Here is a 17,599-nt window from a genome sequence, read left to right as displayed (position 1 = left end):
TTCAGTCTAGTCAGGGACCACTACGTTTTAGAAAAGATCCGAACAGGAATCATACTAACTATGTGACTGTCACTTGGATCCGTATTTGGCTGTATTATGACATAGAGAAACAGGTTGTAAGCATGTAATAACTTAAATGGTTTTCATTGTTTCTGTGATACGGATTAAGGTTCAGTTAAGCTCAAAAATTTAAGTTGGCAACAACTCAGAGGTAATGATGCCTTCTATCTATTCTCAAAGCGTATTTGGCTATACCCAAGTCACCCCGAATTGACTTCGACCCATAGTGTCTGATTAACTTGTAGATACTCGTTGTCTGCTTCCCGTTTTCTTCTTACTCCAAACTTGAGAAACCTTGAGAAGTTTCGGTTCTCGTGTTTATTGTCACTATTTCTCATAAGTACAAAAACTATACATTTTTTTTTATTTTTATTTTTTTTTATTTTTTTTTTTTTTATTTTTTTTTTTTTTTAATCAAACATAAGAATTTTCATCGGAGTACTAAACTACTGCAAGTCCCGAATCTGGATCACTGCAGTGTCTTGAAATGCTTTCTTCACGGGAATCAGAACACTCACGGGCTCGTGTATGACTGGGTAGTTGCTTTTCTGCCTATCCTTCGAAAAGATATGTATGAAGACATACAAAACTCTTAAGAGGTTTCCACATAAATTTGAGTAAATTTAAGTTAGTATCACATCTACTTTTACGCACCATTAAAATTACCATGACATACAATGACTGTTCTCAAGCCTTTTAAGCTTAATAACTTCACTAGTTAGGCACACATAGTCAGTATATATATCATTTTCCAAGGTTGGATCAATTTTCTTTTAAACACAGCAAAGAACTTCTTACGAAGTAAAAGACTTGAAAAGTAATTTCATGTCCCTCAAAAAATTTTGAATTCAATCACCCCAATCATGTCAAAGTCATCAGGTAAACGGCTATCCTGAAGATCCATTGGATCAGCTGGACCGACCACATACAAGTATGTGTCCTTCTTACTGAGAATGACCGACTAATTTTCAGCAACTGAAAGAAAAACATGTCAACACTGCCCCAGTTACTTTCAGTCTTCCGGTTAATGGCTATCCTCATTTCCTAAGTCGAAAACAAGGACCAAAACATATCCGAGGAGATGTCCATCAAACTGAGGTAACCGACTAATTTTAAGCAATAAAGACACATTTTTTTTTTTTTTTTTTTTTGAATCAAAAACAAAGACATGGTTACTCGGGATTGATCATCCCATTTAGCTCAATTAGGTTTTGAAATCTGGATTTATCAAACGCTTTTGTAAACAAGTCAGCAAAATTTTCAAGTGTATCAACCTTTTCGATCTTGATCAGTTTCTTCTCAGCACAATCCCGTATGAAGTGATGACGAATGTCAATATGCTTAGTTTTACTGTGCTTCACGGGATTGTTAATTACTGAGATGGCGGCAGTGTTATCAATTAAAATAGGAGTAAGTAAGAAATTCAGACCATAGTCGCGCAATTGTTGCTGAATCCATAAAACCTGAGAGCAGCAGTTGGATGCTGCCATGTATTCAGCTTCGCAAGTTGAAATTGCAACTGATGTCTGTTTCTTGCACTGCCAGGAAACTAATCTTCCTCCAAGAAACTGACAGCCTCCTGTTGTTGACTTCCGACTCTGATTACAACCTCCATAATCAGAATCAGTATATGCCACCAGTTCAACGTCTCCTCCCTTTGGGTACCACAATCCTAGTTTCGGCTTGCCCTTGAGATACCGCAAAATCCTCTTCACACCTTTCATGTGAGATTCCTTTGGGTTTGCCTGAAAGCGAGCACAAAGACAAACAGAAAACATTATATCAGGCCTAGAAGCAGTTAAATACATTAAAGAACCTATTATCGCCCGATACAGAGTAGGGTCCACATCTGCGTCACCATCTGATTCAGCTCCCAATTTGTGATTGACGCAGATTGGAGTGTCATATGGAGAACTGTCCTCCATCTTGAATCTTTTCAGCACATCATGAACATACTTTGTTTGATGAATGAACATCCCATCTTTCTTCTGATCAACCTGCAATCCTAGAAAGAAAGTTAGTTCACCCATAGCACTCATCTCGAATCGTTTCTTCATGACAGCCTCAAAATCTTGACACATGGATACTCTTGATGCAGCAAAAATGATGTCATCCACGTAGACTTGAACCAGTAAGAAGTCACATCCTTCTCTCTTCACAAACAGCGTACTGTCGATCAAACCCCTTTCAAAACCATTTTCCAGCAAGTAGTCCGATAACGTTGAATACCAGGCACGAGGTGCCTGATGTAAACCATATAACGCCTTGCTCAACCTGTATACATGATCAGGAAAGTCTGGGTCAGGAAAACCCGGTGGTTGCTCAACATACACAACCTCGTCAACTTTCCCGTTAAGAAACGCACTCTTTACATCCAACTGAAACACCTTCATCTTTTTGAAAGCAGCAAACGCCAAAAACAATCGAATCGCTTCTAACCGGGCAACAGGAGCGAAAACCTCATTGTAGTCAATACCCTCTTGCTGATTAAAACCTTTAACAACCAGCCTCGCCTTATTTCTCACAATAATCCCCTTTTCATCTCTCTTGCACTTAAAGTTATTCTCACAATAGAGTTTATCGTCTTGGTGAGATGGCTTTTCTTGTGTTGTTTTCCCTTCTTGCACGCTATGCATTTATCTTCAAAGTTAAAACTCTTTAAGGGAACGCCCATCACAAGCCCATTTTTGACAATGAAGTTCATCTTACGAAGATGAATATGTCCCATTCTCCTGTGCCATAATTCTGATTCTGATTCGCTTGCCTTTGTCATTAAACAGGATTCTCTGGTGGCCATTTCAGTAGACCTCATATCCATCACGTATGTATTCGTTTCACGTGGAGCTTTCATTACTATCCATTCTTCTGGTATATGAAAACCAGGCTTCAATACAATCGCTTCATTCTTAGTGAAATGGACAGTGTATTCTTTATCACAGATCTGCGACACACTCAGCAGATTGTGCTTTAATTCCTCCACAAAGTTTACATTTTCAAGTGTCATTCTCCCATTTGACACAGTTCCTCTCCCAGTTATTCTTCCTCCGCTTTCACCAGCAAAACTAACTCTAGCTCCCTGAACAGGTTTTAAGTCGTGCAACAAGTGTTTGTTGCCTGTCATGTGCCTGGAACAGCCGCTATCTACAATCCAAAGATTGTTTGCAGCCCTGTTCAACTGTTCCTGCACCATAAAACAAAGAGTTAGAATCTTGGGACCCAAGACCAATTGGTCTTGGATCGATACATCCCGTATCCTGGCTTTCTCAAGTTAGCATCAGGATAATTTCTGTACGTCCTGTTAGGGAATCTCCCTGCAGATTGAGTGTAATGCCTTCCAAACCTTTGAGAATAGAAAGTGTTATTTCTTGTGGTTTGGTTGTAAAAATGAGGTTGGTTTTTATGAAAATTTGAATTCGTTACATTTTGGCATTTTTTAACGTTTTCATTTTTAGCGGGAACAAAATGACGCTTATTCTCATTTTTATTTGGCTTCACATCTCTAAATCTCGGTTTCAAAGGACAATCTGCAACTAGATGTCCTAACTTGTTACATCTAAAGCAACATCTACTCTCCATTTTCTTGTCAAATGTTGGTTTGGATGTAGAGGCAGTGTTACCAGTCGTTCGTCTCACATAAGGTGGGACGTACGGATTGAGTGGAGAACTCTGTTTAGAAACTTCATTTTTATCTCCATCGGTGGGTAAACCTACCTTCTCTTTTGTCTGACCAGATTCGGACAACATATCCGAATCTGATGAGACTGGACTTGATACAGAAATATTCACACTAGAAACATTCGAGCTTGTTTCTCCACAGCTAACACTTGGTTTTGTAATCTTGATTGGAGTTGTCTGAGGAACTTCGAAATCGACAGATTTCTGAACACTTGGATTATAAGTATAATTGTGGTTAAAGGGTGGTGGAACTTCGTGATATCCGATTCCTCCCCTCTTTGCAGAGGTACCTGGATCACTCACGAGGTGATCAAGGATGGCCGAGGAATTCCTGAACTGCTCAAGTTTGCGGTTCAGTTCCACCACCTTTACCTGGTGGTCAGCAATCTGTTTATCCCGATCAGCAATCACTTTAGTTTTTTCTTCCAAAACTTCATAACTAAGATCAATAATTTCTACTTTCTCAGCAAGTTTGGTTTTTAAACTTTGAATGTCTTTTTCACAAGCCTTAATTTTAATTTTATAACTGTTTTCTCTGGCTTTAGTAAAATGGTGATCTTCTTTAATCGTTTTAAATTCAGCATCCAATTTGACATACTGATCAGTTATCGTTGTGAGTTGCTCAGACAAATTCTCACAACTAGTACAAACAGTCTTAAGACTTACCTCGGAGCGATTATCCTTGTCATTTGCCATGAAAGCGGTTTCTTCTTCATTCGCTTTCTCTGTTTCTTCAACCTTCTCACATTCTTCAGCTTCAGTCTCAGCCATGTTAGCATGTTCACCAGAACCACTTGGGCGTTGATTCCAGTTGTACTCTCCTGCCTCTCTGGTCAACATGGCATTTATCTCTCTGTTAACTCCTGAGTGTTGTGTAGGTCGACCTTGTCCACGTTCAACCCTCTCATTTCTGCATTCCTTGGCAAAGTGCCCGTACTGTTGACAATTGTAGCACCTTACCTTGGACTTGTCGAACCCGGGCCGACCACCAACGAACTTTCTCCCCGTTTTATTCATGAAACGCTTGACTCGCCTCACTATCATGGCCATTTGCCATTGCAAGTCCATCTCCTCCAGATCATCAGCATCGATCTGGTCATAATCCTCATCCAGAACAGCAGGGTCCACAATCTTCCCCTGGATGTAGTTTTCGTAGGAAGCAATAAATGAAGCATAGACTGCAAACTGCTCTTCAGCAGATTTTACACTCATAGGCATCTTGGTATAATTATTGCTTGATGCATTTACAGAAAAACTACTTGTGGTTGCTTGAGGCTTTGAAGTACTAGATCCTCCAGCAACGAAACATACATCACCATTCGTGTTTACAGAAACGTTTCCATCATGAGGAAAGTCGGGACCTGACTCCCCTTTTGAGTAAAAAGCTGCAGATTCAGGTCTCGAACTTGAGCCTGAGTTAATCTTTGCACCATACATACCAGGGTCTTGTATCTGGTCTGTTGGTGTTTCTTTTCGAACCATATTGAGCTCATAAGTTCTGAGCTTGTTTACTGCAGTTTCCAAATCACAGTTAGGAAAGTCTCTGTCTTCCCTCATAAGGACGGTGTACATTTCCCACTTCGGTGGGAGAGCATCGAGAAGCTTTTCGACGATCTCTTCTTCTCGGTAGGCAATCGAGTAATTGCTAAGCTCTGTCATTAGATGATAGTATCTGGTGATAATATCATCCAAAGATTCATTCTTCAAATATTTGAAGACGGAGAACTGGGTCTTCAAGAGTTTAATCTTTGAGGCACGGATACCTACGTTCCCCTCGAATCTGTTTTCCAGAGCATCCCAAAGCTCTCTTGCAGAAGTGTACTTTCGGAACGTATGGAGAACTTCTTGAGGAAGTGCCATTGTTATCGCTGCATGGGCCTTGCTCTCGGCCTCATACATTTTCTTTTCTTCGTCCTCCATTTTACTGTACTTCTTCACCACGTCACGTCCTTCGTATTGCATGGTTGGAGGGATGTATCCATCTTGAATGCACACCCACATTTTGGCATCCTGATATTTAATGTACTGGATGAATCTATCCTTCCATGCCACGAAGTCTGTTCCCTTCATCAACCTCGGGGCCTTAGTGGCTGACCCTGCCTCAACTTCCATCTTGACCAAATCGGAGATGTTGATCGACGACATCCTTGTAAAACCTGAAAAACCTGAAAAAAAAAAAAAAAAAAAATATTAAAACAGCTCAGTAAGCGAAGTTAAGGATAACTTCGCTTGAAGGTCAACTTCGCTGAACAGAGAACTTCGCTGAGGTCTTTAATTCGCTTGAATTGGCGAAGTTAAAGTTAACTTCGCTTAGCTCTGGCGAACTTATGAGTTGAGCGAACTTGGGTAGTAAGCGAAGTTGTGGATAACTTCGCTAAGGCGAACTTATGAAATCTGCGAACTTAAGTGTGAAGCGAAGTTGCGGATAACTTCGCTAAGGCGAACTTATGAGTTGAGCGAAGTTGTGGTTAACTTCGCCAAACCTTATATCTTCGCCAAAAACCCTAATTCCAGTGACGGCAACTTCGCCTGAATTCAACAACTTCGCCTGAAGATCAGCAAGTTCGCCCGATGAACCTGGAAGTTTTTCCAGATCTGTTTTCTTCAAACCAGAAGCTCCCGATCAATGCTAAGGCTTGAAAATGACTGTCAAGCACTAGTAGAACACAATCCCAACAAAAATACGTCTCGCGAATAGGTCAAACGAGACGAAACTACACCCGCGTGAAATCCCGAACCTCACAATCGAGCCGATTGGCTCTGATACCAATTGTAGGTTCCTGGACGGATCGTACACGGGATGTTCTCTAACAACGCAGGTGCGGAATCCCTGCGTAGGTAGATTACGAGTGTAGATAAAGAATAACACAAGCAATGAATCAAACACGTAATATTATTAACCGAATACGTGACTCGTAGTCACTATTACAGACACTGGAACTAGCAAACACGTCTGCTTAAACTCGAACACTTGACTGAAACCCTAAACGAACAACCTTGACGATTCGGCTGTAACATTCAATATATACACGACAACTTCGCCACAGGCGAAGTTGTCTGTAACTTCGCATATTCAACAAGTTCGCCTGAGCGAACTTGTTGACAACTTCGCTTGTTCAACAAGTTCGCCTGAGCGAACTTGTTGACAACTTCGCTAGTTACACAAACAAAAACATAATCAAATACACAATTACAATACAGACTCGATTACAATTACAAGACTATGAACTACTGACAAACATGTACCAACAAGAGACAACGAAACGCTTGAAGATTTCATCACTAGATTTAACAAAGAAGGCTTGAACATCGGCGACGTAAGTTAAGAACTTTTGCGAGCAGCCTTTCGCTAAAATGTAAAGGGTGACGATCTTATACGTAACCTTACGGGCAGAGATGGCATGCCGCAACGATGGGACGATGTTATGACTGCAGCCAAAAGGTACGCGCGAATGGAAAAAGTTTGGAAAAAGAACTGGCAAAGAACGACGCCAGAAATGACATTAACATGGCCCGACAGGGCAAAAGAATGTCCTTCGTATGGTCAAGGTTGAACAACGAAAGAGAGTCCACATTCGATCCATCCAAAACAAGACAAAAAGGTCAATCGAATACGCCCCAAACGAATGGATCCAGGTGGACCCCGCTGACAAAAAGTCCAGCACATATAATGTACAACGAAGGGATCCAATTGAAGAAACAAGCACCAGTTAAACAGGGGCCGGACACGGATATGAAAAGTTATTGCGACTTTCATGAACAACATGGCCATACAACGAACCCGTGTATTAACTTGAGAGACGCGATCGAAGAATGTGTCAAAAATGGCAAATTGGATCACCTTGTCAGAAACATACGAGGGAAGTACAGACGCCCACCTCCAAGAGATGGCGGAAAACCAGAGAAAAAGATCAAAGATCTACACGCTAATATGATTTACAGTAATGTTCAAAACAAGAAAAGGAGAACAGAATGGGCGCCGTGGAAAGAAGAGCAAGTCATCTTCCCAAGAGTACGAGGATGGGCGAACAAGAAAGCACCCCTAGTGATCACAGCCATTTTCGGTAACTACAGGACGCCGCGTTTCTTTATGGACACAGGAGCAACGTCCAACATCATGTACCGCCAGTGTTTCGACCTGGTAGACGAAGAGGACAAAAGTCGATTGACAGCAGTTAACACCCCAATCACGGGGTTTAACCAAAGTATCGCATACCCGCTGGGACAGCTGACATTCCCAGTCAAGCTAAGTGATGGGCTCCATTCACGAATGGAAAACATCGACTTCCTAGTAATGGAAACCCCTCACCCAAAGTATGATATAATCTTGGGAAGAGAAGCCATTGGTGATTTCAACGCTACCCCCGTCAACAGCACACGGGATAGTAAGGGTACCAACCCCGACTGGGATAGCAATGATCCACGCCAACAAGGAGTGTAACATGGCGGAAAGAAAAGCACCGCCACAAAAGATGCTGAAAACTAGTAAGATCAGAGAAGTGGAAAAATGGACCCTCAACAAAAAATTCCCAGAGCAAAGCATAACCATTGGCCCAACCATCTCAGAAGGAACGCGCGCGGCACTCAAAATATTATTACTCAAAAACGTTGATATTTTTGCTTGGACCCCAGCGGACATGACGGGAGTCCCATGAAGCAAAGCGGAACATGAGTTGAAAGTTAACCCAAATTTCACCCCGGTGGTGCAAAAGCGAAGAAAGATGGGGCTAGAGCAGGCAAAAGCCTGTGATGAGCAAGTCCAGCAATTAATCGATGCAGGTATAATCCGAGAAATTCAGTACCAAACTTGGGTGGCAAACCCAGTAATGGTACCCAAGGCAAATGGCCAATGGCGCATGTGTATTGACTTCAAAGATCTCAACAAGGCGTGCCCAAAAGATTGTTACCCCTTTCCAGAGATCGATCTTAAAGTTGACGCGCTAGTACCCTTTCAGTTCAAATGCTTTCTAGACGCTTACAAAGGGTATCATCAAATCCACATGGCGACAAGATACCAAGACAAAATGGCGTTCAGAACGAACAATGGATCATATTTTTATAAAATGATGCCATTTGGCCTCAAGAACGCTGGGTCTACTTACTAGAGGTTGATGGACAAAGAATTCAAACCTCAAACTGGAAGAAATTTTGAAGTCTACATGGATGATCTCGTTATCAAAAGCAAGAAGAGAGGAACCATGTTGAAAGATATTGAGGAGACCTTCCAAACTCTAAGGTCGATAAGCATGAAGCTTAACCCAGGAAAATGCTCCTTTGGCATGGAAGAAGGAAAATTCCTGGGAGTAATCGTGATGAACGGAGGTTTCAAAAACAACCCAGAAGCCGTGCGAAAAATGCCGTTGCCGAAATCGGTCAAACAGGTGCAAACGCTTGACGGCCGATTAGTCGCGCTGAATAGATTTTTGTCTAGTCATGCTGAAAAATCATTCCCGTTTGTCTCAACCTTGAGAAATTGCCTCAAGAAGTCCCAATTCCGATGGACGGAAGAAGCGGAAGCAGCGTTCCAAGAAATCAAGACACGACTGGAAGAGTTCCCAACACTCACAGCCCCCAAAGCTGGAGAACCGTTAATTGTATACTTAGCAGCATCAGAAAACACAGTCAGCGTAGTCTTGATGGTGGAAAGAAATGGTGTTCAAATGCCCATTAATTACATAAGCCGCACCCTGGCAGACGCAGAAACAAGATACTCCACCTTGAAAAAGTTAGTCTTATCCTTGGTCCAGACAGCGCGATGTTTGAGAAGATACTTTCAAGGCCATCCAATACATGTTCTCACCAACTTTCGCTTACAAAATGTACTAAGCAAGCCAGAATTGTCTGGGAGGCTTGCCAAGTGGGCAATAGAATTCGGAGAATATGCCATCGAATACAAACCAATGCCAGCAATCAAAGGCCAGGTCTTGGCTGATTTCATCGCAGAAATCCCTCAAGGAAAGGAGGAAGAATGCAAAAAAGAAATCGAAACCCCTGTGGACCAAAAGAAGGATGAAATCTGGACGATGTTCACAGATGGAGCTTCCAATGATGAAGGCGCTGGAGCGGGCCTAAAGATAACCAACCCAGAAGGACAACACTTTACGTACGCATTACGCCTAGAATTCAAAAGCACAAACAATGAAGCGGAGTACGAAGCATTAGTGGCAGGGTTGAGAATTGCTAGAAAGCTAGGGGCCCACCATTTGGAAGCACATGTAGACTCCATGTTAGTGGCAAACCAAATTCAAGGATCGTACGATGCGAAGGAAGATAAGATGGCATCATACCTAGCGCAAGTTAAGGCACTAATGGCAACTTTTTCCACATGCAAGGTCAAACACATCAATAGAAGTGAGAACAAACAGGCTGACGCCTTAAGCAAGCTTGCATCTGTTGGTTTCAAGCACCTCTCAAAAGACGTCCGCATTGAAGTCCTAGCCACGCCGTCAATAATGAACAAAGAAGTTCTGGTTTGTTCAGAAGTAGAGAAAAATTGGATGACACCAATCATAAATTACCTCGCGAGAGGTATCTTACCAGAAAAGAGAGCAGACGCGCGAAAGATCCGCCATAAAGCATTAAATTACACAATTCAAGAAGGCATCCTATATAGGAGATCATACTTGGGACCACTTCTCAGATCCGTAGACCCACAGGACGCAAATTATCTGCTTAAGGAAATCCATGAAGGAATATGTGGCGTACACGCAGGTCCAAGAATGGTAGTTGCCAAAATCATGAACACGGGATACTATTGGCCAGGCATGCATGTTGACGCCGAAAAAGAATTGAGAAAATGCAGCGCTTGTCAGCGCCATGCACCAAACACCCTGCGTCCAAAAAACTCCATGATACCGGTAACAGCTTCTTAGCCATTTCAGAAATGGGCAATTGATATAACCGGACCATTTCCAGAGGCGCCAGGCCGCGTGAAATTCTTGATAGTAGCGATCGATTACTTCACAAAATGGATCAAAGCAAAGCCCGTAGCAACAATCAACGCAACCAGCATCAAGAAGTTTATTTGTGGATTTATAATTTGTCGGTTTGGATTACCCATGAGTTTAGTCAGCGACAATGGAACACAATTTGTTGACCAACATATCCAAAAATGGTTGAAAGAGCTCAATGTCACGCAGACGTTCACCTCTGTTGCTCATCCACAAGGGAATGGCGAAGTAGAACGCGCCAACAGAACAATCGTGGGCGGAATCAAGAAAAGATTGGCAAACCACAAATCAGGATGGGTCGATCAGCTACCTCACGTACTATGGGCCATAAGAACGCACAATAATACAAGTAACGCAGAAACGCCGTTCAGCCTAACTTATGGTACCGAAGCAATGATCCCCGCCAAAGTTGGCATTCCGTCGCCAAGAATCACAATACCGAAGGACAACGTCGCAGAAAGAAGGCTAGACCTAATGCTTCTCGAAGAGCGTCGAGAGTTGGCTGCAATAAGAGAACAAAATTACAAGCGCCAACTACAAAAGTATTACAACGCCAAAGTGAAAATATGTGAGTTCAATATCGGAGATTACATCCTTCGCAAAAACGAGGCATCAAGAGCACAACCACAAGGCAAACTAGCGCCATCTTGGGAAGGCCCATACCAGATCAAGGAAGTATTGGGAAAAGGCGCCTACACTCTGATGCATCTCGATGTCTCAGCGATTCCTAGAACATGGAACGCAGCACAATTGCGAAGGTGTTATATGTAAATCGATTCCAATTGTAAAAACAGGCCAAGGGTCAAATTTGAATGGAAACGATACTCCGCATTTCACAAAACAAACTTTTTTCATTCATAGAAAAATTTACAAGCGAGCACTTACGCCCGCGCACAACAATAAAAGAAAAACAGAAAGAAGACAAAATAAAAAACCTAATCTACATCGTTGATACTCTTCCCAGAGTCAACGATAGCGTCATCTTCTTGACCGCCAGCAGGAGCGGCGGAAGGTCCAGCTTGCGAAGGCTCGAGCAAATTCCTCAACAGCTGCACGCCATTCTCTTCCTTAGCGTACTGAGCATCTTGGGAAAGAATAGGAAATGTAAGAGAATCATATTCCATCTCAGCAACGGAATACTCCTTTTCAACATCAATGGCATGAAGAGCGTAGGCCTCAAGTGGGAGGTTGTCACGCATATGCGTGATAACATCCTCAAATCCAGCCTTGTGACCAAGCTGTTGGGAAGCATTAACAAGGGTTCCAACGCAACGCGTCAAATCATCATCGCTAATGATGCGTTGAGCAACCTGCAAAAAGAAAAAGAAAAAAAAAAGAAAAACCATCAAAGAAGGAACAAGAAAGGAAGCAAAAAAGCGGAGGAATACCTTGCAAATAGCATGCTTCAACAACCAATCGCGGTCGAGCAGCAGCAGCAGCACGCTCAGAAGTCAAAACTTTAATGGTCTCTTCATTGGAAACCAGCGTGTCAGCTAACTTACCTGCATCCGCCTTCCTCACCGCGGCTTCCGTCTCCAACTCTTCAATACGCTTGCGAAGATCATCGTTTTCACTCTCGAGTCGAGCGGAAGCCTACTTGGCAGCAACAGCGCGGCTGCGTGCATCCGCAAGATCAGCGCCAGTTCATGCAGGCAGCCTCAAACTCCTTATAGCGGGCGGCGCGGTCGCGGAGAGACTCCGCCAGGTCTGCCTCAGCCTTAGACAATTTCGCTTCAGCATCTCTTAAAGCTTGGCGATGATCAGAAGATTCTTTACCCGCTTTCCAAGCGCCAGCCTCAGCATCTTTCACCAAATGTTCCATCTCACTCATGCGAACACCGGAATTACTTTTGTCGTCATGAAGGGCACGGTTCTCGCACAGCAACTCCGCAAAACAAGAGAATGCTTGGACTTGGCGAAAAGCGGCGTCGGAGTACAAACTACTCCGGGGCTGGATTTTACGAGCGATGCGCTCACCAGGAGGAACCGCATACTCCAAAAATTCAGAGCAAGTGGCAGGATCCTCAAACTTGGCGCCACAGTTAACCTTCCACCGAGGGCGAAACACTTGACTTTCCTCCATGGAGTCGCGGGGGTCCATATCCACATCTAGCACACCCCCACTCAAGTATCCACTCAATCCGCCACTGCTACTGCCTGGGATTTCGAAAAATTTACCCTACACCGTCGCACCAAGGCGAAAGGAGGCAGTGGCACAGCTTCATCACCATCAAGAATTAAAGTCTTGTCTGGTGAGGACTGTCTTGATTTCAAAAAACTAGCAATAGAGAAGCCCGCTGATTCAAGACTAACCTTAGGAAATTCATCCACAATCGCCTTCATCGGTTGCACAGACGAAGCAGGTAGTGCGACAACGGGAATTGACCCAGTTGGCGCACGAACAGTCGTCACAATAGTTTCGGCCTCAGACGAGCCAACCACACCCGCCATCATCGGCAAACTCAGCATCTGTACAGTAGGCCCAGCCTCAGACAAGCTGCCAACACTTGTCATCATCGGCAGACTGGAAAAAAGAGCCGCCAGAGAAGATGCAACGCCAGAAGTGGCGGGAAAAACAGTCGATGAAGAAATCGCCAGCACGCCTGAAATAAGCAAACGACTTTAGAAAGGGTCAAGCTCAGACAAAAGAAAGAGTAGCAAAAATTATACCTGACGATTTGACAAGACCACACTTGACAAACCCGCCAAGACGAGGTTTCTTGACGGTGCGGAGCATCTCTTCATCATCTTCATTAATCACAGGGGTGGGACCCAAATGGGGGTGGAACAGTGAACGCCCCACCCGCTGAAGAAGAAGAAGAGAAAGATGGACCGGTAGATACGAAATTCGTATCCACAACGGTTCCAGAAGCTGCAGCTGCAGAAATCACATCAGGCGCCACCAAAATTGGAGTGACAACCGTTGTGGTTAGCGCAGACACAGCAACCACAGGCTGTGAAGATGTTGGCGAGGAAAAGCCAACAGAAACCTGTGCGGAGGTGGTTGGGGAACACACCATGCTGGCACTCAAACCAAGTGCCTCAATCAATGAAGCGAAAGAAGACACTGGAGCCCCAAAGGGAACGGTGGAGGTTATGACGACATCATCGTCATCATCCACGACGTCTCTTGCGGCGGCGTCTATCGGAGACGCAACCGTCTCCCCACCACTGCGTTGTGCCCCCCTATCACTGCACTTAGGAAGGCGGACAATGTTAGATCGTCTACCTGAAAAGGAGAATGAAACATTAGCAAAATAAGCAAAGTAAAGTGATTAAAGCAGCTGAACTTACCACTTTGAAGGGTAACAGAGTTAGGAGGTGGCAGCGGCCGCGAGGCAGATGATTGCCCCATAGGAAGGGGAAACACAAAGTTTCGAGCGGTCCAAGTAAGGATCGGCTCCTCACGGGGACCTAACTCCCTTCGCCCTAACATCTTAAACGCCCTTAGGTGCAGGTTGCAGGAGGAGCATGCGGTCGTCCACCTCCTAAGAGAAACAAGTTAGGATACTACTAAATAGAATATACATCAGAGCAAAAGCAAAGAAAACACTAACCTTGACCGCCATTAAGAATGACCGGTACAAAAGCCGACTCATGCCGAATTACACCAACGCGCGCTCCGAATAATGACGGAGAGGAGACAGGCTAGCCTGCAAAGTGGTGAACCAGTCCGAACCGGAATAAGGAGCCACTTCCGGCTCAGGAAGCTCCTTTACATCCGTAAAGAACATGGAATGCGGCACCACACGAGCAGACACGTAGAAGAACACACTTTTCCACTCATGCAAATGGGGTGGTGCATCTAAGGCAATAGCCTTTGCACCAGGGCGTGTATGCAAGTTGTACCATCCCTGGGCGAAACACCACCGGTAAAAAGCTGATAACCTATCAGCCGTCGGAGTAATGCCGAGGCAATGATAGGTGTATTCGAAATGGCGAAGGCGAGCCATTCCGAACGGATGAATCTGGCTGAGATGCAGCCCAAAAACACCCAGAACATCCACCAAAAACCGGGTAAGGGGCTAACGGAGATTGCCCGAAAAGAAATACTCCCGGTACACGGCAATCTTGCCGATAGGAGCCTCTCGAGCATACCTACCGGGGGCAGGCAGTTCACGCTCATACTCAGGGCCAAAATTATACACCCTGACAATATCGTTGAAGTCCTCGACGGAAATGCGACAACCGATGAACTCCATGGAATTATTCTTCTTATTCCTCGAGGTTTGGGAAGACTCATCCATAAAATAAAGAAGGATCGAGGGAAAGAAAATGGGAGATAAAGAAAACGGTGAGAAATGGTGCTTAAAACGGTGTAACCTCCCCCTATTTATACTAATTGCAATTAATGAGGGACGGGGATACAAAAGGGATAATTAACACGTGGCCCAATTAGAAAGCATCAAGATAATAGGGTGGCAGAGGATATGTGTTACAGTTGGGCGCATCACTGGGATTCTCGCCCACTCGCCTGACACAAGCAAAAAGTCTGCAGGGCAGAGCAACCGTCGTCAAACTGTCACTTCCAACAGTCATTTCACTGACCTGAATTTAATTCACTCCTCCACGCCATATTACATGTCATCCATATAAAGGGAAACAAAAGATAAGTGTTGGCAAAAATAGGCGCCATCATGGGATGATTTAACATAAATCACCCGCCAAAATACACGCCATCATGGGATGATTTAAGATAAATCACCCGCCAAAATAGGCGCCAACAAGGGATGATATAAGATAAATCACCCGCCAAAATAGGCGCCATCATGGGATGATTTAAGATAAATCACCCGCCAAAATAGGCACCATCATTGGATGATTTAAGATAAATCACCCGCTAAAATAGGCGCCAACCTGGGATGATTTAAGATAAATCACCCGCCAAAATAGGCGCCATCATGGGATGATTTAAGATAAATCACCCGCAAAAACATAGGCTACGCCATGGGATGATTTAACATAAATCACCCGCCAAAATACGCGCCATCATGGGATGATTTCAGATAAATCACCCGCCAAAATAGTCGCCATCATGAGATGATTTAAGATAAATCACCCGCCAAAATAGGCACCATCATGGGATGATTTAAGATAAATCACCGCCCAAAATAGGCACCATCATGATTTGATTTAAGATAAATCACCCGCCAAAATAGGCACCATCATGGGATGATTTCAGATAAATCACCCGCCAAAATAGGCAACATCATGGGATGATTTCAGATAAATCACCCGCCAAAATAGGCGCCATCATAGGATGATTTCAGATAAATCACCCGCCAAAATAGGCAACATCATGGGATGATTTCAGATAAATCACCTGCCAAAATAGGCGCCATCATGGGATGATTTAAGATAAATCACCCGCCAAAAAATAGGCTACGCCATGTGATGATTTAACATAAATCACTCGCCAAAATAAGCTACGAACGGGATGGCTTAACATGAATCAACTGCTAACCAGCGGATACGATTAAGGAAGTCACCCGCCAAATATGTGGAATTACCCAAAAAAATAAACCAAACCAACAAGGAAAAGAGGTGACAACGAAAAGTCCATGATAAGTCCACAGACCCCACTTCTTGAAAGAAGGGCGACTATGGACTAGGGGACTTGTAGAGGTAGGGTATGAAACCCACCATTTGACAAAGTATAAAACTAATTGCATAAGCTTGGCGGAACACTAGGCGCCAGGAAATCACTAACGCCGGGCGTAGTGAATGGCGCGAAGAGTGGAGTCCAATATAACCTTTTCCTGACACATCGGGAATGGTAATGCAAAAGTCCCACCAGCATGGGACAAAAAGATGGTGACCCACATAGGGATAAACGCCAAACCAATGGGGATAGGACAACACATAAAGGACGGTACGGACAGTACAATCACGTCCTTGTCAAAAAGCCATGATGCCCACCAACTTCCACCAACCACCACGACCGCACGAGCGGGGAATAGTAATGGTGAAATACCTGACAAGGTGGTCAGCCACACTCTCTCTCCTCCGGCTATAAATACCGCTAAACCTCCAAATGGTAACGGATATACTTTCTTCTGCTATCACTATCAAATTATATTACCTTGTACTATCAAGTACTGATTCTCACGTCGGAGGGTGGTTACGAGAGAATCCCCCCATTCCTCGTAACGAGCTCACAGTGTTCTGTTTTGCAGGTTACACTTGTCTGCGCCAAGAAGGTTATATAACCCATCGTGTAAAATACTCATCCATTACCCTCGGACTAACGTGTTAGATCTTGAGGGGTGGATCCGTGTTTCTTCAGTATTGTTTAGCGAGTAGAGTGAAAGAAGAATTAAATGAAAACAAAAGGGTGGGAATGAATGTTTTGAGGAAATGAGATTCCATGTGTAATGATTGATTTCATTCCGTTGACTAACCAAACACCCATTTTTCATTCCCTCGAAACAATTCATTTCATTACTGTTATTCATCCATACCAAACGATACCTAAGGGTATGTTTGGTTGGGGTAATGGAGTGAATGGAGAATGAATGGAATGGAAAATGGAATGAAATAAATCATTATCATTCCATTGTCATTTTTGATTAACCCATGGAAATAGATTGAATTATTACTTTATGTCTTTTTGTATCTTAAAAATTTTAGAATAAAATAGAAACGATAAAAATACTTCAATTACAAAACAAAATTGCAAAATAAAAAAATTGTAGTGGCAAAATGTGACATCCCCAAAATTTTGACCCAAATATGTCAAGTTAGAAGAAGTAAAGGGGTTAGAAATTAAAAAAAAATTTTAATCCCATCGCGATATGCGATGGGTATAGCCAAGAAGACATCGCGATACGCGATGGGAACGTTACAGAAATCCAAAAAGGGCGGTGTCGCGATACGCTACGACCCAAGACATTAAGCCATCGCGATACGTGATG

The 17,599-nt window shown here is 43.5% G+C and overlaps 2 protein-coding genes across 2 annotated transcripts; both read left to right on the top strand.

Moving 5' to 3' along the window:
- The first annotated feature begins 7,147 nt into the window (after window positions 1-7,147).
- Window positions 7,148-8,176, top strand: LOC143570907 (uncharacterized). Its single transcript, XM_077056428.1, has one exon. The coding sequence runs from the start codon at window positions 7,148-7,150 to the stop codon at window positions 8,174-8,176; it is 1,029 nt and encodes a 342-aa protein (XP_076912543.1).
- Window positions 8,177-8,894: 718 nt separating this feature from the next.
- LOC143570906 (uncharacterized) lies at window positions 8,895-10,607 on the top strand. The gene has a single exon (XM_077056427.1). It carries the CDS (start codon window positions 8,895-8,897, stop codon window positions 10,605-10,607), a length of 1,713 nt encoding a protein of 570 aa, XP_076912542.1.
- The last annotated feature ends 6,992 nt before the right edge of the window (window positions 10,608-17,599 follow it).

The sequence above is a fragment of the Bidens hawaiensis genome, unplaced genomic scaffold (genome assembly GCF_021521415.1).
Source record: "Bidens hawaiensis isolate Kalapana, Puna unplaced genomic scaffold, B.hawaiensis_p1.1 tig00025174_1, whole genome shotgun sequence".
NCBI lineage: Eukaryota > Viridiplantae > Streptophyta > Magnoliopsida > Asterales > Asteraceae > Bidens > Bidens hawaiensis.
The sequence above is the reverse complement of the archived record's forward strand: the minus strand, read 5'-3'. Positions and strand labels throughout refer to the sequence as shown.

What these genes read in the sequence shown, in the direction of transcription:
- LOC143570907 (XM_077056428.1), top strand. Translation starts at nt 7,148, where the DNA reads ATGGGACGATGTTATGACTGCAGCCAAAAGGTACGCGCGAATGGAAAA.
- LOC143570906 (XM_077056427.1), top strand. Translation starts at nt 8,895, where the DNA reads ATGGATGATCTCGTTATCAAAAGCAAGAAGAGAGGAACCATGTTGAAA.